Source organism: Hetaerina americana, unplaced genomic scaffold (assembly GCF_022747635.1).
Source record: "Hetaerina americana unplaced genomic scaffold, ioHetAmer1.1.p SCAF_118, whole genome shotgun sequence".
NCBI classification, from domain to species: Eukaryota; Metazoa; Arthropoda; class Insecta; order Odonata; family Calopterygidae; genus Hetaerina; species Hetaerina americana.
Genome location: NW_027286270.1, coordinates 25,681 through 48,387, shown reverse-complemented (window position 1 = coordinate 48,387; position 22,707 = coordinate 25,681). Strand labels below are relative to the sequence as shown.

General features: G+C 41.4%; 1 protein-coding gene across 2 annotated transcripts in view; it reads left to right on the top strand.

Annotated features, from left to right (window-relative positions):
* Positions 1-22,707, top strand: part of LOC139685586 (rab-like protein 6) — a 33,185-nt gene that overhangs the window by 5,845 nt on the left and 4,633 nt on the right. For both annotated transcript variants that reach the window (XM_071582525.1, XM_071582524.1), the window contains exons 3-10: positions 1,436-1,542; positions 2,664-2,938; positions 5,358-5,498; positions 6,866-7,072; positions 8,776-9,047; positions 15,834-16,067; positions 16,444-16,612; positions 21,078-21,395. In XM_071582525.1, coding sequence (XP_071438626.1) covers positions 1,436-1,542; positions 2,664-2,938; positions 5,358-5,498; positions 6,866-7,072; positions 8,776-9,047; positions 15,834-16,067; positions 16,444-16,612; positions 21,078-21,395 — 1,723 coding nt within the window. The remainder of the gene's footprint in view (positions 1-1,435; positions 1,543-2,663; positions 2,939-5,357; positions 5,499-6,865; positions 7,073-8,775; positions 9,048-15,833; positions 16,068-16,443; positions 16,613-21,077; positions 21,396-22,707) is intronic.

The following is a 22,707-nucleotide window of genomic DNA, read 5'->3' as shown; positions in this document are numbered from 1 at the left end:
GTATCCTTCGAAGAAGTCTACTTCCCAACTTATACGAGGTCTGTTCAAAAAGTGTCGTGACTTTTGTGTTTTTTCAAAAATTACTTATTTATTCATTAATATCTGTTTTGTCCCCTTCAAAATAATCGCCTGTCGATATTATGCACTTGTGCCAACGTTTTTTCCTATTCTCAAAGCACTTCAAAAAATCATTTTTTGTGATCTTGTTCAGCTCCTCCTTCTACGCAGTCTTTATCTCGTCAATCGTAGCGTAGCGTCGTCCTTACTACATGGGCCTCTTCAGTTTCGGGTACAATAAATAGCCACTGGGGGTCAGAATTGGGGAATGTGGTGGCTGCAGCATAATTAGTGTGTTTTTATGGCCAAGAATTTGCAGCGCACAAGCAACGGTGTGTGAACAGGGGCGTTGTCATGGTCCGAAAGCCAATTTTTGTTCTTCCACAAATCTGGGTGTGTGTGGCAGATTGCTTCGCGCAAATTGCACGTGACTTGCAGGTAATATTCCTTATTTACCGTTCTACCCTGTGGTAAGAACTCATTATGTCCCACGCCCCTGCAATCGAAGAAAACTGTAAGCATAACTTTCACATTCAACCAAAGCTTTTTTCGGTCTTGGCTCGTGCTGCAGCTTCCATTGGGATGATTGAGCTTTAGTTTCCACGTCATAACCATAAACCATAACCATATATCTGAAAAGAGTATAAATATGTGAGCCATATAATTTTGATTGATTTAGTGAGTTTTGATTAAACAATAACCAGTTTCTAGATTGGAACATCCATTTGAATACATTTCGTAACGATTGAGCAATTTCAGGCCTGATTCTTAATTTCAAGGGAAACTTTTTGTGGTAATGAGTAGACTATAATAGAATATAATAAACAGGTTTTAGCAAAATATTTTTTTGTGCTTTAACGATATATTTTGGGATGTCTAAACTTAATATTTTTTGCATTTGTAATGGGTAAATTAATGTCCTCTTTGTTTTTATCAGATTTCATGATGTCATCTCTGAATTTAATTTACATATTCATTATTAAATTATGAGATCATCATTATTTTCGTGAGAATTTGTGGGTACGCAACATTATGGTAAATGTACTTGAAGTTTACCAATTTTTTCTTGAGCCAAGAACACCTCACTCATATTCTTAAGACCTTGACTTGATTGAACAATGATTTGTGCGTGCCCTCCACTAAGCTTCCCTCAATATATTGTTAAGACTGTGAATTAAAAAAAATTGTGAGCTCCTGCCATTGTCATCTTGCAATAAAGTCTTTTTCATTTAGCAAAATGCCTCATAATTATCCTCATTATTTCCACTGTTGTTCAGCTGAAAGTTTGTGGAAAATCTCTCATAAAATCAACTAACGTATTTTGGAATGAAATTCAGAAGTGTGTTTTGGTGAGACTCATGAACACTTTTCATTTCAGTGAAAATCATCATCAAAGGAGATAGGAATGTTGGGAAGACGTGCTTATTCCATCGACTGCAAGGGGGAATGTTTGTGGAGGAATATATTCCAACTGAGGAAATACAGGTGAATATGCGTTCCCTTGTTAGTATGGGTTTGCGATCCACAGTTCATTCCCTGTGAATTGAATATTGAATGATTGTTGCTTAAAAAAATAGTCAGCACGTTGAATTGGACGGAAATGTTGCCATTATTTACGGCTATTAATGACCGTGTGGGATTCAGGGAAATTAATTGGTTTCAGCGGCTTAACTTAAAATAGAGAAATATGCGACTCCACTATCACAACACATATCTCCTTCTCTTTCAAAACCATTTGCTGTATAATAGCATTTCTCTAGCAACGGCAGTTTACTTAGTGTTTTGAATTTCTGCAGATTTGGGTATCACATTAATTGGTAACATTATAAGAGAAGTGCAATGATGTGCACCACCATTTGATGTCACTGGCGATCAGCTTCTTATGTTCTCCCTGAAATAAGCCCGAGGGTGACGAACTGAAGGGTTAAGCCAATAAGGATGGGTACATTGTCACGAGTATGACACATCGAAAGATATGCTTAAATGTCTTGCAGTGTCATCATTTTAAATTCCTGAAACAATGGCCTCCTGTTGTTTCAATGGTTAAATTTGCAATTGCATCAATAGCTCTCTTCTGCATGGAGAAAGCTTTGTTAGCCATGCTGGAGTAAAATCCAAAAGAAGTTTCCACATGCCAGTAAAATTGAATATTGCCATAATATGTCAATTTCGAGACATCCAGAGAAGTAATTTGGATAAGACCCTGGATCATATGAAATCCATTACTGAAATTTATATGATCCGTAGTCTTGCTCCAACCAGACAGTTTAGCTCAACCTAATTAGCTTCTTAGCTAATTTTGTATTCATTATGCCGATATGAGGATTCCAGTCTAGATTCTTGTTTGCAGACAATATCAGGTAGTTGGAGAATGAGTCTCATTGGTGCCAACCGTGGGTTATCCTTAGGTTTCTGAAAGAGGTTGGAATGACTCCATTCATGGACACTGTGTTTGTGTGTGTGTGTGTGTGGGTGGGTGGCATAGAGGAGCCATAGTCATTTGGGAGTCACATTGGTGGAGCCCTTGCCCGGGTGGAATCGGGTCTCTGGCGTGCACTTCATGCCAAACGGCCGAGCAGTAATGAATGTCTTGGACGGTTGCGCAGGTTGCGAGCATCCAGTGGAGCTACAAGGCAACGGAGGACGTGGTGAAGGTGGAAGTGTGGGACGTAGTGGACCACGGGCGCAAGCGCCGGCAGCTGAAGGGGCTGAAGCTGGGCTCGGAGTGTGGTGCACAGGGGGAAGAGGGCGGTAGGGGAGGGAGTGTGGAGGGGGGAGGCCCCGAGGATGGCCCCGAGGAGGCTGCTCTCGATGCGCAGTTCCTGGATGTGTACAAGGGAACCAATGGCGTCGTGCTCATGATGGATGTGACCAAGAGCTGGTGAGTGCTAGTCACCAAATGCACAAATCGCTAAGTTTGTTTTTTTCTGAATACCTCATTTAGTAGTGGTTTGATTTTCAATGGATATTAACCATTTTGGGTTTATTATTATTTGAACAAAATCTGAATTAATTGTGTCAAATTGGTGAAATCTAATGGTGATAGAATGTGAAAAAAAAGGTTTGTTTTAGAACTTCTCCCTGTAAACTCTGCTATGTGAAAGTGTACTTTTCTGATATCGTATTGAATATTATTACTGCTATTTGGTAGTCTACTGGTCAAGATGGGTTAGGATGAATGAAGATTTGACACCGCTGTGTTTCTCGGTCTCACCGCACAAGACGCCACCCGACCCCCTTCACTGCAACAAACCATTCTTTGATTCTACATTCTCTCCTTTGCTTCTCTTCATTCCTTCCATCACGGCTATCCTTTTCCTTCTCCCACCTCACCTGCTTAATGTCTTTCATTCACTTGATGAAATATTGGTACGTGTAAATGTAGAAGTGTCTGTTTGGATTTCATTGGGAAAACAAGGCAGTGAAATCGGAGGCATAAGTCATTGAAAAATGATTATTTCATTCATGAGAAACCCTGATACATAAACCTTGGTCTCGAAAACATTTCATTGCTGGTCGCCCTGATTGAGGGACCCTTCAATTCTTCTATTTATGACGCGTATGATAGTGTCAAAATCACTCATGTATTTCCCCTCTCCTCAAGCCCTAAGAAGCATATCCCAATGTAATGTAGTGTTCACAGAGGGGAGGAAATCTTTTCTACAAGTGTATTCCTCGATGAAATCATCCCGTAGTGAAACTAGACATTGACTTGCCTGAAAACTTTTCAACACCTTTATCACCGCAAGTTCAGGCAATCATTCCGCATTTCTCTGAAACCAATCAAGTCTCTCCGAGTATTTGTTCCTTCTCTAAGAAAGGGTCAGCCCTCAAACCTCGGTGGCCTTCGACCAACCTCAGTTGACCACGTTCAAGCCCTCTTCCAAGCTCCTTAATGCTTTGCCCAAAGTTCCGTGTCACCAATGTTTGAACTTGGTTATATTCCCATTGTGGCTTGTCCACCGCCATTTGTCCGAGGTCATCCTCGTGCATTTCCCTTTTCGCATTCTCCCTCAAACTCCTGTGCATCATGTCGAAAAAGTGCTTGTCATTTGTTTGCCACCCCTCATTTGCGTGGGCCACCCCATTCTTCCCTCAAGTTGACTCAACCAGTTCCCCATGATGATGTCTTGCCTATACAAATGAGAAAGCCTCGACCGTCACAGGAACTAATGGTAGGGAAAAATGAAATCTTGTTGCCCAAAGGTCCATCATCAGAGGGCATTCAAAAGTTTTCAGGGTGGGGAGGATGAACCGTGGTGAGTGTGCTAACTTGGACGTGCCTGGCTGACTTGTCATGCCGTACCCAACCACATACTGCTTACAGTTTGACATTATGTCGGTTCATAGGTTAATAAATATTTTGCCTTCATCTAGTTTACGGGTATATATGTATGTACAGGGTTCGTCCGGAAAATAAGTGTACTGAGCTCAGGAAAAAAAATTTATTACACTTTTACATATCTTAAGCTAATATTCCTCAAAATAGGACCCTTGTGAGTCGATACACTTGTTCCCATTCCTGGAACGCTCCCGCGAAGGCATCATCGGGAACCTCTCGAAGACTCGTCGTCGACCTCTTCTCTGCCCTCCACGAACATCTTGTGCCACCGAAAGATCATGTTTCTGGACATGGCTGACTCCCCGTAAGCCTGGTTAATCATAGCGACAGTTGCAGTAGACGATTTCCCAAGCTTTACCGCAAATTTGATGGAATAACGCTGCTCCAAAAACTTCGGCATCGCGTTCCGTGACGTGGGTCGAGCGTGGAGGTTCGCGTTAACAGAGCTCCTCACTACACCACAGCTCAGAGCCGACTGCCTTTTTCAGCGTCGCTTGCCAACATACCCCCCTCCAATGGCAGCCCGTCAGAGCGGTGCTGGGCGCGCCTGGAGCGGCGCGCCCAGCCCAGGAGTCAGTACACTTATTTTCCGGACGAACCCTGTATGTACTCTACGGCCAAAGAATCAGTTAACATACAAAACTCTTAAAATATCGTGCCAAGGTAATGGTTCCTAGGATCCTTCCTCCTCACGGTGGATATGAGAGTGGGGAGTTGCTCGAGTGCCGGGCCTCTGGCTCACCAAACCCGCACCACAGTACACCGCCTCGCCAAGAGGACTGAGGTGATGCAGATTTTCACTGCTCCATCTTGTGCTCATTTATTAACCTTGGCCTTGAGCATTCCAAAATATGCCACTCAAGATTTAGCCATCTTTTTTGTATGAAGAGTTAGGATTGGGGCACTGTTGTACTAGTTTTATAAGAAGTGATTCCAAAATATGTTTTCTTTAACGCAGGACATTTGATTATGTGGTTCGTGAACTGCCCAAGGTTCCTCACCACATTCCTATTTTGGTCCTGGCAAATCACTGCGATATGGGGCACCATAGAACAGTGACATCAGACACAGTCACGTACTTCATTGAAGGACTTAACAGGTAATTACTCTCCTAACTGGATTAGGTTACGCTCTGATTTCTTCGAGTGTTACTCCTGCAGTGTTATTATAATTTAATGCTCTCCACGTTCCTATGTAAAGTGAACTCTTGATTATCCCTGCTATTCTCTCTTCCCTGTACCCTAAAATATTTAGAAAATTAGTATTGTAAAAAATATTGAATGCTTTGAAACTTCGATATACTTTTTAGAAAATAAATTTGAAATACGTCGGCTTCCTCAAAAGTTTTTAATGTTGATAACAAGATCTAAAGTTGTCGATAGTATTTATTGTTTTGATTCATGCATTTTTGTGATATCTGTTGGTTTCCGTTAATGTGTAACTGTGATTTATTATTGACCATGAGAATTCCATATTTTCCTTTTATTATTGTTATTATTTTAGGTTATCTACAAGTTGAGGTAGGTTTTAAATGGACATACGATACCAAATGGTAAAGTGGCAATTACAATGCCTCTCCTAACAAAACAACCCATCATCCCACAATGCAGCGAGCCCCCTCTTCAATTCCACACATTTCCCTCCTCCCTTCATTCCATCCAGGGTCCTCCGATGCCATTCCATTCCTGCCCATTCTTCGCTTGCCTTACGTTCTCCTCTCTATAACAGTCTTCAACATCCCTTTGCCCGTCAAAATGCTCTGAATCCATCTTTCCTGCCTACTTTACATCCTCCCAAATCATCTCCCCCCCCCCCCCCCCCATACCCAGCACTTCCTCCTCTGTTTTCCTTTCTGTCCACTGCCCATGACCATGTTCCCTCACTGTGAACCTTTTCTTAAAATCCTTTCTCAATGTCCCCGTCATTAATTTCCTTCTGGTGACAGCCTTGCTAAATTCTTCTCCTCTCTCTCACAGTGGTGTTTCGGTCCCAAACACTTCCGAGATACATTAACTTTTCCACCTAATCTAGTTTTTACTCACCTATTTTAATGTTTAATTTAGCTTTCCTCTGGAAAACTACATAACCTTTGTTTCATTCACATTTATTCTCATCCCGTATATATTGCACTGCCTTTCCAATTCACTCAACAATCCTTTTAGCCCCGTGGCTTACTGACGGACCGATGCTTTGTCATCAGCCAGCCTAATTGATTTTATGAGTTCCCCCGTCGCCTTTGATTCCTATCTCCAGCTCCTCCCATCCCTCTTTAAACATTTCCTCCACATATATGTTGAACAGCATTGATGATGATGGACTGCTGTGCCTTGCTCCTTCCTCTTCCTAACACTGCTCATCTGAACTCTCCGTCTCCCATTCGCGTGTGGAAAAAGTGACTGTGTGCCAGAAATGGTGTTATCTCTTCCCCTTGATCCACGAAGAAGGTTTTTTCCCCTCTCCTTACAGACCTCCTGGCTCCATCGTTCGGTATGCGGAGTCTTCTATGCGAAATGGTTTTGGTCTGCGCCTGTTGCATCGGTTCCTCAATGTGCCATTCCTGAGATTGCAGAGGGACACACTGGAAGCCCAACTGGCGACCAATGCCAGGGAAACGGAGCTCACCATTGCTGAGTTGGATTTGTACCAGACCAGTGATGAAGCTGACTATGACAAGTGGGTGAATTGGACTGTTTTGAGTCACGTGCTGTGGAATTACAGTCATGCCTCATTTTTGTTCAACTTTGATAGCTGCGATTTCACAATAATGAAAATAGGGTTTTCCTGTTGACTCTTCATTTTCATGCAAAACACTTCATGTTATACAACCTCTCTCCGAGTCTTTTACTGAGAGCTTTGTTAGTTGATATTGCGGCTATAGTAAATTTTATTCCCTCTGTTGCTGTGCCGGCATGTAGAAGTCATTTAGCACAGTAAACGTCATGATTCCCTTTAACTGAGGTTTGGCTTGTGTGCTGATGCACGAAATGGATTTGAATTGAGTGCCCTGACCCTGGTGGGAAATGGGAGAGTGGATTTTATTCCCAAGAGGGAGTTTCGAGATAGGGTGAGATTTTTATCTCACAGCAAAGTTACTTATTAACGTATGTGTTTTATTAACGTATGTGTCATGCCTTGAAAAAGAGCATCACATAAAGTATAATAAGAAAATTATCTCAGAAAGCGTTTTTAATGGAATATATTTTACTGATGACTTTTTGGTGCGTGTGGAATGCATCCCTGTCTTCTCCCATTCTTTACTTTTCTACATAATCACCGTTCATTTGTTAGTACTTTTCATAATGCTTCACCAGCTTCTTTAATTACTCAGTATCGAGGATTGCCACTTGGCAATTGAGTCATTTGACAACAGCAGTCTTGAGTTCATCATCTTCGAACCGTTGTCTACCAAGCCACCGTTTCAAGTGCAAGGAGAGGAAGTAGTCGCTAGGTTCAAGGGCAGGACCGTCGATATAGCTCCAAAAATGCTCATCTACCCTACATTCTTTGCTCTCTCTATTGGTTGGTAAATAATTTTGGTACCCAACTTGAACACAATTTGTGATTTAGCTTTTCTGTTACAATCACGTAAATAAGGGTGCTTCCAACAAGAAAATTTATCAGCAAGAGCCCTGATTGTCAATCGCTGATCAGATCACAATTATTGTAGGGTCTATTTGTGGGAATGAAAGGATCATTTTTGAAGAAAGCAATGCATTATTCCTTTGCACTCCACTCCTTTACTGCTTTGGCAGAAACTGATATTTCAGACAGGATTAGGAGAGGACTTGAGGAATAGTTTCTTGTAAAGATGAAGGAAATTTTAATGATACTGGCATTAGACTTGTCTTTTCATCATATTCTATCTGATCTCAAGGAGCACCAAATGGAGTAAAATTCTCTTCTTAGTTTTAGCTGTAATTGGAAGAGAACTGGACAATGGGTAAAACACTTCTTAGATATTTTCAATTATTGATTGAACCAAACATGTAAATAAGGTAGTCACGTGCATTGATATCCTTTACTTGCTAATTTACCGCAGAAATATGTTACTGGAAGATGGTGTGTTTTCAGGTAATCAGAAAAAATAACGCACCCAGATGGAATACTGTGAATTAAATGTGCTAATCTCTGATGGAATGGCGTAATGCATTTCCTCTTACAGCTTGTATCCACTTCCATATGAATTCCTGCTCCATCAGATAGTCAAGCACTGACAAATTACTCCCAATATCATAATGCTTCATGTACTCTTTGAGTATGCTGGCTGCCTTAAACCAGAGTAAATAAAAATTTCCTTTCTGTGGGATGTAACTTGATCGCTAACAACATCTTCAGATCACTTTGCTCAGTTCTTGTTTGTTTATTCCTGCTGAAAGGTTCCTGGAGCTTCTGACTTCACGGCGGCGGGCCGCTGCAGAGACCACGGGTGCCCAAGGGCAGTCTTTCTCGTCTTATGCCCCCGGGAATGCAGGGCCCAGCGGAGGAGCCCAACTGCCCGCGCTCCACCCTCCCTCCCCCCTCCCACCCTCCTCCGCCCCTGGGGCAGGCCAGTCGTGGAAGCAGGGGCAGATGCCGCGCCCAGAGCCTCTGGGAGCCATGAAGAAGAGCTCTTCCTTCCCCGCCACTCCACACACTGCCAGCCTAATCGGTCAGTTCTCAGGGGGCAACGTCCCAATCAAAACGCTAGGCTACTGAACTGGAGACTCAATATTATTTGGAGCCTACTGAAGGCAGCATGTGTGGAAATCAATGTGGAAGTTCAGCTTTCCATTTTTCAATTATTATTTTCTCTTCCATTTGAAACTTTAAGCTATCGGACCATACTTGGCTTGTATTTAACTTGATGTATTAATAATTATAAAAGTACTGTAGGGAAAATAACCATCAAATGGACTACAAAAAGAAACTAAATTTCAATGAACGGATGAAGTTGCTCTGTCTATGTTTCAGTGTGACGACTTGATGACTTAATTTTGACTCATCTGTTTGCATAAGGCAATTGAAATGGGCTGAATTCTATATTTTATTATACTACCTTGATCAAAAATTTCCTATAATTTATTCAGAAAATTAAAAATACAAGTTTATTCATCTAAATCTATATTGTCCCCTTCAAAGTAATCCCCATCGACTGCAACACACTTATGCCAGCGCTTGATCCAATCCTCGAAACATTTTTTATATTCGGTTTTCGGTATGTCCATCAGTGCTTCCTGCGATTTTTCCATTACTTCCTCTCGGCTGCTAAAACGCGTTCCCCGTAATGGTTTTTTAACTCGATTGAACAGAAAGAAGTCACAGGGAGCCAAATCAGGGGAATTCGGTGGCTGTTGGATGGTATTTGTTGCATTTTTCGTCAAAAAATTACGAATAATGATAGCACTGTGCGACGGTGCGTTATCATGGTGCAAAATCCACGAGTTTTCTGCCCACATTTCTGGTCTCTTTCGGCGAATTGCTTCACGCAAACGTCTCATAACGCCCAAATAATACTCTTTGTTTACTGTCTGGCCTTCTGGCAAAAATTCATGATGCACTACACCGTTGTAATCCATGAAAACCGTCAGCATTGCCTTCTTTTTTGACTGAAAACGACGTGGTTTTTTTGGTCTCGGCTCATTTGGTGAACGCCATTCACTTGCCTGATGTCTGGATTGCGTGTCGTACTCATAAACCCACGTCTCGTCTCCAGTAATGATCCTTTTGATGAATGTGGGATCGGATTCAGCCTCGCAAATCATGTCTTTTGCGACGTCAACACGGTCTCTTTTTTGCATGAAATTGAGGTCTTTTGGCACCAACTTTGCTGCTAACCCAAATCATTAACCACAAAGTCTTGGGCGGATCCATAGGCAATGTTCAAGTCCTCCGCTATTTCTCTGATGGTTAATTTGCGGTTATTGACCAACATTTCTTTTACTTTATCAATTTTTTCACCGACTTTCGATGTCGATGGTCTGCCACTGCGTTCATCATCTTCGATTGACTCACGACCACTTCTGAACCGCTCGTGCCACTGGTAAACGACCGTTTTTTTTAGAGAATCGTTGCCGAAACACTTTTCCAACATTTCCAACGTCCGTGCGCCACTAAATCCATTTTTTACGCAAAATTTAATACAAGTTCGTTGTTGCAAATTTAAATCCATTTCTGAAATTGTAAAAAATCGCCAACACACACAGAGATAGATGTACTCTTGGCTACGTAACTTTTGCAAATGTCAAGTTATGACACTAAGATTTAAAGGGAATATCAACAACAGATGTACCAATTTAACAAAAAAAACAGAACTCAAATCGGAACGATGGGAGCGCCACACGGTGGTTATTCCGGGAACTTTTTGATCAAGGTTGTAAACCTGGGAAACATTTTGCTTAAAAACTCTGGAATGCATTGGAACACTTTTTTTTTCAAAGTTGATTATATTTATGGACTCTGTATTTGCTACTAATTTCCTCATTGGCTAATCAGATTGTTGACCACTGCATGTGACTCTTTAATACGTGTTCACTTAAATTGGACATGATGTTAATACGAGGGTTGCTATTTATATTTTGAGCCGTGATACCACTAAGTGCCTTAGGTGCCATCTGCCGTTTCCATCTGAAAGTTTGACCGTTTTAACGCTATATTTATTGAGAGCATTTTGTCATTTGATCATAACTTGTGTTGTTTACAGCGACTTGAAAATTTTGGCTCAGCGAAAAAATGGAGTTAACTCGTGAACAATTTCGTGCGATGATTTTTTACGACTTTCGACGTGGATTCTCAAGAGAGGAGTGCATCGATCAACTTACTTCCACTGTTGGCAACGAAGCCCCATCTTCCGCTGCTGTGAAATGCTGGTGCTCTCTGAACGAATGTCATCATGGCCAGCCACTGTTCGGTCAGCGGCGATAGTTGAGAAGGTCGTCCAAAATCGGTTGTTGCGCCAGAAAACATTGAACGCTGTGCAAGAAGTACTAGTTGAGGAAGATCGCCATTTGACTCATCGTGAGATTGGGGCACCTTCTTGGGATTAGCGTGACGAGCATCACTAAGATATTGCATTGACATTTAGCTGTGGAAACAATTTGTTCGCGTTTGGATCCCGTGTAATTTGACAAAAGCTCAAAAAGATGCCCGTGTCGATTGGTGCCAAGAAATTCTCAACAAATACGATAGCGGTGCATCAAAAGCTGTGTATAACATATAATCCTTGTATCTATGCGTGTGAGCCGGAAACAAAACAGCAATCCACTGCATGAGTATTGCAAGACGAGCCAAATCCAACAAAAGTGATTCGTGCACAAAGCACAACGAAGTAAACAATCTCCTGTTTCTTTGGAATAACTGGACGTGTGGTGACCGTACTGTTAGAGCAGCGTAGAGCAGTGAATTTGGAATGGTGGAGGAGCATTTGTTTGCCAGAAGTGCCGGGTGAAGTACGGAAAAAGAAGCTGCAACAAAGGATCATCCTTCATCATGGCAATGCAAGCTCTCACGGATCGGCTGAAACAACAAACTACCTATTTGATGACTAAAACGGCCAATTTGATGGGTCATCCTTTGCACAGCCCTGATTTAGCACCAAATGACTTCTTTTTATGCCCGTGTATCAAGAAAAAATTGCGTGGGTAACATTTCCCGGTCCCTGAAGAAGTCGTTGATTCATTCAAAAACCATGTTTGAGAGGCACCTCAATCAAAGTGGAAACAGTGTCTTGAAAATTTGCTTGAGCGCATGCAAAAGTGTATTGATTATCATTGGGAATACGTCGAAAAACAACAAAGCCATTTTCAACAATAAATTACTGTCCTTTCATTACTAGGCTGAAAATATAAAGAGCAACCCTCGTAGTCAGCTTGCAGTCTAACCTTTTTAAATAGAAGTGTTTAATCACCACGCGCAACTAATTTATCCCCATTTTTCTAAATAAATACAGTTAGTTGCTTCACCCAACTACGACAATGAAACCATGCGATGGATTGAAGTGAAACTTAAACAGCATTCTAATGAGAGAAATAATCAAGATAGAAACTTAATTTTTATTTAATGTTCTCAAGACTTTTCGGCGTAGTCAGCATTCAGAGTTACACGTTTATCCCAGCGTTTCTTTGCCCGTCGATTCTGGTCACAATTGCAGGTTGTGGCATGTTTGTTTCCGAAAAGGAGACAATAGTCGTCGTACACAAAGTGCTGACACCTTTGTCATGTGCAGTTCTTTTGTGAATAGTTTTCCACACACCCCCGTAGCTAAGATCTTTCTCATTCACGATCATTTGGATGTTTGCTCTTTGCTCTAATATACATGAGGATGAAGTCATCTTCACTTTCTTCACTGTGGCAGCATCCTCCGTGAGTGGTGGTCTTCCACTTTTTGAATCGCCCGTGATAGGGACACGTGCCTGCCAGTTTGAATATTCCTTTTCCACCCTACAACCATATCAAATCATTTCCATAAACAGCTTAATTTCATCGTGGATGTGCTAGGCACTGTAATCTTTCAATTGGAAGGACTTAATCATTATGCGAGCCTCTTATCTTCTCCAATATTCCCAGAAAATAGGCTTGGTATTTCTCAACTTTGGAGATTAAGTGCCTGAAGTAAACCCAGTCTGTTATTATAACTCCAGTGAAAAACTTACTTGCCTGATGCCTATAAAGTAGAGGGAGTTCACTATTTCTTACTCTGACGTCTGGATTGTTGAAATTTCCGTGCGACGCACTTTCGCTTGTGGCCGCCATCTGCATTAGCACATGGGAGCGTGGAAACCCTTGCTGATTTTTTGTTGGTGAACCTTTGATGAACTTCATAAATGTGTGCATCATCTGGCAAAGCTCTCAGGCCCAGGTTTGTTTCGTTATAGTTTTCATTCATTTATTTATTGACTTAATTGGGTGAGATTGAGACTTGTAGTCCCTTCTTCCACCTAACCCTTAGACATTACATTGAAGGCAATTACATGCACCCAAGCTCTAGATGGAGGAAAATCCACATAGGTGGGAGTCAAACCTCCGACCTCTGGGTTGGCAAGCGATGATGTCACCCTTCCGCCACTGGGACTGGCGGTTGACCTAATTGATAATCATGTTCAGCCATTGGTCTGAGCAATTTTATCCTAAATGGTCCAATGGCATCACTTTGGGCACCCATGGCTTCACCTGGCACTCTTTTATATCATGGACACTGTCTCCATCTAGACCACCATAATCAGCCACTACTTGTAGTGATGCCGTCTACCCATTTCAGTGCCACGAATTCCATCATCACTTGATTGCTGTGGCCCCTTCCACCAAAGGGCATCTTCTTCCTGCTTTTCAACTTCAGTCAATCTGTTTCCTCAGGCTTCTGGTTCATATTCTGGGCATGAGCATCAAGTTTGAGAACCTTTTATCCCCTGCAGACTTAAAAGGTTCCTGATAATCTTTGGGTTCGAATCCTGTGGAGTGGAAATAAACTTCCTCTTCTTACCACATATTTTTCATCACATTTGCCACAGTCGATGGTTTCACCCCCTCCTGAAGAATTAGCCCAGTTGAAGCTTCATTTCAATGCCAGGACTCAGAATAATTTAATATGTGTTTCAGAAGTTACAAAAGCAGTGGTAATTAATAAATTTACTGATACAGTTATTAATTGTACTAGTAAATTACAAGAGATAAATACATATTACTACATACATGCATGCATGAAAGGCAGGTAATTACAATACTACTGGGAAAACGATGAATTACTTACATACAGTTTCCAATCATGTGCAGGAAAACTTGTTAGTAAAATATTTTTCAGCCCAGTGCTTCAGTTCAGCCATCTTGTGACCCCACAAGGAACCACCCATTCTGCATGATCAGAAACAGTCCGGATGAGCAAGGGTTTACCATTTACAATAATAATAATAATAATAGTAATAGTAATAATAACAATACATTTATTTGTCTGGAGATTTGTTGCATATTCATACATACACAAATATAGGACACGTCCGATATAAATTTCACAATTTTAGAAGAGATACAATATATATATGTATATACATACCAATACACTAGTATAATTACATATTAATCGGTTAAGCCAGAATTGATGCGTGGCAACAATTCCAGGTATTCATTTACAGAATAGAACATATTAGTTTTTAATTGGTTGAATAGTATTTTCTTGAAAACAGGTACTTTTGTTTCATATTTGATTTCACGGGGAAGTTTATTGAATAACCTTAAGCCCATTGCTTTGGGCCCACGAGCAGTATTGCGTGTCCTGACAAATGGTTGGTCATTGCAGGTCATTGCAGGTCCTTGTATAGTGACTATGGTAATTGTGGTTGGACTTGTACTGGGAAATATTACCCTTTGCATGTAAGATGACATTAAATATATATATGCAAGGTACTGGTAATAAACCAAGTCTTTTGAAGAGAGGTTTCTGCAGTGCATCGCAAGGAGCATTGCTCATAATACGTATAATCCTCTTTTGGATTTTCAAGACTTTGCCCACATGGGGAGACGAACCCCAGAAGAGGATACTAAAAGCAAAATGAGAATAAAATTCACCATAGTAAATGGATAGAAGGACCTCTAAATTTACATAATATCTAACATTTCAAATGAGGAAGCATAGGGAGCTTAACTTTCTACGTAATTTGAAAATGTATTCCTCCCAAGACATGTTTCTATGCAGGATTACTCCCAGGAATTGGGTACTGGAATTTTGGGGAATGCTCACACCTTCTACATCTACTGAGATTGCAGATGAAACTTTCTTTTTATTAGTAAAACAAATCAGGCTGGACTTATTTATATTGGGTTTTAGAAAGTTATGAAGACACCATTCGTTGAAAATCTGAGCTACTCCAGCTGCTCTTTCTGTCAAACTGTCTACTGAGGAGGCTGACACAATGATATTTGTATCATCAGCATACAGTATTGGGTCTATCCCCTTAATGAACTTAAGCTTATCTGGGAGATCATTGATATAAATGAAAAATAAAATAGGACCTAGTACAAAACCGTGGGGAACACCAAGTGTTACTTCTCTACCAGGAGAAACAAATTTTAGTTTACAAGGGTGTACACCAAGGGCCTGCTACTTTTTACGCATCTTACTGTCAATTTAAGATTGCTCGTGGTCTTAACAAGTGATTTATCCAGGTCGGGGAAATTCATTTTAACTTTATGCTGCCCTGGCTTCAGTTTATCTTGAGTTGAATATATGCACACTTTATTGTAATGCCTATTTTTCGTGGTACGTTTTTGGAGTTACTATGTTTTTACGATGAAAAAGAAAGCCTTAATGCATTCATTAACCATGACTTAAAACTGGTTGACTACCATCCAGAAGAATTTTTAATTTGCAAATTTTAAGGTGAACTAAAATTTTGCTTTGAGAATATGTATAATTTGTTGTTCAGGAACGTAAAAGAGATGAAGTTAATGTTAAATTTTTCCCCTGCAGGTTTGGCTAATGCAGTGAGTCCCAACGTGACCCCACCTTTGTGCCCCAAAACACCCGACGATCATCCAAGCCAACAAGAGGCCAAGTTGTTAGAGTCGAGAGCAGGGGACGGCAGGGACACTCAGTCCGCAGTTGATTCATTGGCCAAGGGAGCGGGCAGTGGCAATCAGGGCGGCTTCATGTCCAAACTCTTTGGGAAGGCCCCCAAGGATGTGGGGTTGGCCGAAGGGAATGGTGGGTATTGATTGCCCTTGTACACAATGTGGGGAAGAATTCCGGGCAAGGGAGCTTCAATTATCAGAAGCACTCGCCATCGAAACTTGCTGCCGTGCTTCCATTCTATTACTCAAGGGTCGCATGCGTTGAATCCAAATTCATTAAGTCAATTCCGTAGAAAAGCAGCTTGTTTTTAAGTTGTGATTTCAAATGAATAACTCCTTTGGTGGAATTATTGTCTGCAAACCAGTTGAGTCTCTCTTTCCGGGGGAGAGCTCCAAAACAAGCTTTTATATTTGTATTAGATTTAATTCAGGTGTGTAAGTAGAGTTGCCTTTTTGCACTTTTCTGGCCCGCCCATATATTGTACTGTGTTTACATTTTTCTATGTTAGCCGATGGGAAGTTGGAGAAACAGCAATCATCTGCGGATGCAATCTCTAGTTTGGATGAGTTTGTCCCCGAAGGAGGCATGGCGATAGATCGGTCGTTCCTGGAGGACGACTCAAGGCAGCTGCTGGCGGTGCCTGTCAGCACGCAACTTGACAGTGACGACGAAGACAGGTATTGTGACGAGGGAGGGTGATGGGATTCAGTGAACGGAAGGAGAGTGGTAGAATACGTACATTTTCTCCCATTTCAAAATTAATACTGAGTTAAGAACAGTATTGACTCCAAAATGAATTTGTTTACTGGATAGGGCCAAGAGGCAAGAGGCTAGACGACCAAGACCTGCTCCAGAAATGGATTTCTTTATCATGTGCTACAATTATGTCCATTGAATGGCATTTAAGGGGTGACATTTGTGAATTCCATATTTGTTGGTATGCCAGAGAAGCAATTGTCTCTGTGTGCATTGAGAATGCGTTCCCTTATGTGATGGAGAAGATTGAACTAGCCGACTCAAGGACTCCTTCCCACGGACAATACGGGATAGCAACTGCATGGTTATAGATAGCAAAAATTCCACTTGCCACCCTCAGCGTCTAGGGAATAATTAGTTGTATTTAAATGCATGCTCTTCCACTAACCTTATGTGTTTTGCTATAATAACCCATTCCTTCCGAATGACCTCATTCGTGTTCCGTTCATCTGTTTTTAAGTCTCTTTCCTTTCAATCTCTCGTCCCTCTCCGCGGGGGGAAATTCCTGCTACCTGCAACGTTGGGTCGCCTTTTACAGACTCTTTAGGGGGTAGAGTGTTTCGTGGTGCATTTTCATGTGGTAGTGATGTTTCAATTTCTTTCTTGTTGTGTCCTGGCTTCCGTGTTGTAGGATGGCTTTCGTGCTGCATCATGGGGTGCAGTTTTTTAGTTGTGTTGCGGTATATGTGTTTGCATGAGTATTGGATGAAGGGATTTTTGCATGAGTGTGTGCGCTGCTGTGGGTGTAATTTTCCGTGTTGTTTTTTTGCATGTGGTATTTTTCCTTTTTACGGTTGGTGACCTAACACCCCCCGCCACACGCCCTTACGGCGGCTTGCGGGGTATTATGAAGAAGAAGAAGAACAAGCAACATCTAAGGCAGTTTCCCTACATAATTGTGTGGAGACATGAAATATCAAGCCTTGGCGAAAGTTGTTTTGTCTTTCTTTTGCGTTGTTTAAAATAATTTTTATAAAAATTGCCTTGAAAATAGCATTTGACTATTCAATGGTAGAAGCTTTAGCTAAGGTCAAATAATTTTTATAATAATTGCCTTGAAAATAGCATTTGACTATTCAGAAGCTTTAGCTAAGGTCAAATAATTTTTATAAAAATTGCCTTGAAAATAGCATTTGACTATTCAATGGTAGAAGCTTTAGCTAAGGTCAAATAATTTTTATAATAATTGCCTTGAAAATAGCATTTGACTATTCAGAAGCTTTAGCTAAGGTCAAATAATTTTTATAAAAATTGCCTTGAAAATAGCATTTGACTATTCAATGGTAGAAGCTTTAGCTAAGGTCAAATAATTTTTATAAAAATTGCCTTGAAAATAGCATTTGACTATTCAATGGTAGAAGCTTTAGCTAAGGTCAAATAATTTTTATAATAATTGCCTTGAAAATAGCATTTGACTATTCAATGGTAGAAGCTTTAGCTAAGGTCAAATAATTTTTATAAAAATTGCCTTGAAAATAGCATTTGACTATTCAATGGTAGAAGCTTTAGCTAAGGTCAAATAATTTTTATAAAATATCTCCATGCTTCAATTAAAATGAATCGGGTGAAATTAAATAATTAAGAAAATTATAAGAACTACTTACTTTTGTTTTTTCTTCTTGTAAGACAACTTGGTTCTTCAACCATGTTTGAGCAAAAACGTTCGTTAGGTCATCCCCAAATGTCAGAATGGCGCAAGGTTTCTCCTGCAGTGAATATTCAATGCTCGGCAATTGCGGCGAAGTAGCCTTTCCTCACTTTGGGTGCTGTGAAGCTAGTGTTGTATTATCCTGAGAAAATAGAATGAATGCTCTGCAGATATTAAGACAGTAATAATCTGAAGTAATTGTGCAAAGTTATATATTCTGAGCTAAATATAATAATAATAATAATAATACTGTATTCATTTTAAAAATGGTACAACCCATGAGTATAGTGGGTGAGCAAGTAACCAGGTATATACCCTATTCTTGAAACTCTGGATACCATCTGATTTCAACTGAGTAGGCAGATAGTTATACAGTCGTATGTTCATATTGTGAAATGTGTGGTAAGTTAATGACAATCTACAATAAGTAGTATTTAGATTCGATTTACCTCTTGTGGAATAGTTATGGAGGTTGGATCTTAATTGGTAAGTTTCTAGATTAACTTTCACATGAATCAGAGCCTTAAAGATATACAAACAAAATACAGTCATGATTCTATACCTAATAAAAAAAGGTTCTATAACTTAAGGGAACATAAATATTGGTTGGATTCAAATACACTGCAGTAAATCGTTGGTAATCTGGTCCCAGCTACTCCAGCTTCATCTGGACTGAGTCTTATTGTGTAGTTTGGGTGACTTATTAGAGGGCATTAGGCATAAGCTGCGTAAAATCATTTTGCTTGCATACTCCTGCAAACTTAGTTGAAAATAACTACGGTAAAGTGTCAGTCATCCATTTGTGTTGAGGGTGAGGAGGATTATCGTTGAATTGCTAGTTGTATGCATGGGGGCAGTGGTAAAGTTAGGGCATTGGGATGGTTCATTTAGCCATGGATTAGAAGGAACACTCATAATGGACACGCTGTTCACGCGAGATAAAAAATACAAGGTTGGTGATGTTGTTTTTATGTTTCTTATTGGGGATTACTACGTATTGTACCATCTCAGTCAGCCAACCGAAATGAGGAGTCCATCCCTATGCACAGCGGTCACCAGAATGCAGGGAAAGTAACTACAAAGCATGGAAAGTGATTTTGCCTCATCTTTATGACTCTCGCTGCTGGAATAAGTTGGCCCCATTTTTACTTCGTACATCCTCCATGCACAGTAGTAGTTTACAAACTTAATTCTCCATTCTCATTGGTAGGTGAAATAATTAAATTTCTGATGATAGGGATGGCAAGAAACTCACGCTCATTCAGAGGATCAGAAACAATTTTACCAATTCATTGTTACATTGCACCCGGAGGAAGTACTTGGATGAATCAGAATCAAAATCTATTGCGGTTATCATTACAATTACTTGATAATCTTCAAAATACATTCCTCCTGCATTGATGCACTTAGTTTGGCACGTCTGCCACTCATCAAAAGCCCTGTTTCCAGAATACTGTTGAGAGCCTTTGTCATCGCCTCTTGAACCACCTCGATTGAGTCAAACCGATATCCTTTGAGCTCCTTTTGAGCTATCCTTTGAGGTAATAACGTTGTCGAGAAAATCTCCATCTCCCTGGACACAGTCCAAAATTTCTTGCGAAACTTAGACCCGTGACAGTTTTTGTTCCTCGCTCAAGACTTTCGGCACCAGCTTCGCGCACACTTTCCTCATCGCAAGATCCTCTGTTACAATGGTATGTACAGTTCCGATTGAAAGGCCGGTCTCCTCACTGATAAGGGCGGTGGTTAAACGCCGGCCAGAGTCCAAAACGTTTTTCACTCTGGCCACCTGAGCATCGGTTCAAGCAGTCTTCGGGCGTCCGACGCGGTGCTTGTCTTTGACGAGCTCCCGTCCTTCCTTAAACATTTCGTGCTGCTCAAAAACTCTTGTGCGGCTTAGTGCATCGTCCCCGTAAGCCTATTTAATGAGTTCAAGGGTCTCTGATGTGGTTTTCCTGAGTTTAAAGTGAAACTTTACAGCCTAGCATTGCTTGACGGTGCACACCATGCTGGTGCGACAACACCACAAACAATCACATGTTGCAACAATCCACCTTCTGTCTCAATGCATGCCCATAGGCGACTGAACTAAAGTTCGCCTGAGTGGTGGGGACCCCCCCCCCCATCCACCGAGGTGACGGTCGGTTGAGGCTACAGCGAACCAGTCACAATACTTATTGTACGGCCCTGTATAATTCATGATCATTCAATAGGCCTCCAGGCTGTGGGGTTCTAGCCCTCCATTCGACAAACAAATATAACAATTTACCCGTAAAAATAAAAGCAGCATCACCATAATTGGCGGGGATTTTGAACTTCCCGGTTTAGATTAGTACAGCAATAACGTCCAAACTCAGATTCGTGACCGCGTTCCTGGTGATTATTTGCTGAAACTAGTGCAGAGAACTCCCCTCATCAAGTAGTGCACATACCAATCCGTGGGGAAAAATAATTGAGACCTATTTCTTACAAACGCACGAGAGCGTATTCTGGGAGTAGCTAATGGCAAGATTTTGAGCGATCGTAAATCCATTCACATCAACTTTGACGTAGAAACAGAAAAAAAATGTAAAATACGCTGAAACCAACTGCGACCCCAGGTACAATAATGACGTTTGGAAAGCCTTTTGAAAGCGGAAAATGTTACAGATGAAGCTTTTCTCTGTGATGGCTATGCAGAGTCATGTCATAGTTTAGTATCCATGTGAGTCCCGAGTTTGAAATGTGCTCTCTTGCAGTGATGCCGGAAAAGGGAACCCATTGGTGGCTGGATTCCAGGATGACTTGGATTCGGACTGCGAGTACATGGGCACCAATCACAGGGCAGCGGAGGTACTGACGGCATCCATCTCCAACGATGCCAACAGCTCACCTGCCCCGTCGGAAGAGGATGGGGGAGAAGGTGAGAGGCCGCTGTCAGTGGCCTCGGGGCAGGAGGGGAGCGGGACGAGGGCACCCTGTGAGTCTCGCTCCACAACGGACAGCGTAGAGACAGGGACGCCCGCCTTAGAGCAGTTGCTACGCTTTGCCACACCTGCCAAGGTGGAGGACGAGAGGTATATCCTGCTGCATTCATTTGAATGGTTGAGAGCAATTGTCGAATCTTACTTATTTGTCCCAAGTACACTGCGCATGGACTCAACACTGAGTGGTAATGATAAAGGAATGTGGCCCATTGCATTGAGTGTTATCAATGCAGTCTCATATACAGGGTTTGTCCGGAAAATAAGTGTACTGACTCCTGGGCTGGGCGCGCCGCTCCAGGCGCGCCCAGCACCGCTCTGACGGGCTGCGATTGGAGGGGGGTATGTTGGCAAGCGACGCTGAAAAAGGCAGTCGGCTCTGAGCTGTGGTGTAGTGAGGAGCTCTGTTAACGCGAACCTCCACGCTTCGACCCACGTCACGGAACACGATGCGGAAGCAGCGTTATTCCATCAAATTTGCGGTAAAGCTTGGGAAATCGTCTACCGCAACTGTCGGTATGATTAACCAGGCTTACGGGGAGTCAGCCATGTCCAGAAACATGATCTTTCGGTGGCACAAGATGTTCGTGGAGGGCAGAGAAGAGGTCGACGACGAGTCTTCGAGAGGTTCCCGATGATGCCTTCGTGGGAGCGTTCCAGGAATGGGAACGCCGCTGGAACAAGTGTATCGACTCACAAGGGTCCTATTTTGAGGAATATTAGCTTAAGATATGTAAAAGTGGAATAAATTTTTTTTCCTGAGCTCAGTACACTTATTTTCCGGACGAACCCTGTATATTCCAATGTGCACGTGCACACATACATATATAAATATGTATATATCTACCTACGAGTACCTTTCAATGCATTCACAAATACATGTCTCACTTGTTGTTGAAGAATGCTATCGTTTTCAATTTCTGGTGGGAAACTTTATTTTTCAGCATAGTCTCCTTTTAAGTCCATTCACTTTTTTCAGTGATATTCTAAAATTAAGAATTGCACTTTGAATCGGTTGATCATCCACCAGATCTGAATGCCAGCAGTTCTTTCCTGTTTCCTAACCTTGAAGTTATGCTTGGAAGGCAGGGATTTGCAATCGGGTGGGGTGGATATTGCCTATTTTGCGGAGAAAGGTGTCAACTACTATTTGGAAGGGTTAAAAAAGTTGAGAGCATTGCTGTAAAAAGCATATGGAATTTAAGGGAAACAATTTTGAAAAATAAAAATAAATTTGAAGGAAAAACACCTAGTTATGTTGGAAACTTTTCAGACCACCCTCCTAGCATCCTTAAGTGGTCATGCTTGTATGCAACAGCAAAAAATCCCTGCTTTCAGAGCCTGCGGTATTACCCCAACTCCTCTTGGACTCGTGTATATTTGCCTGTTTATAACTTTGGTGCAT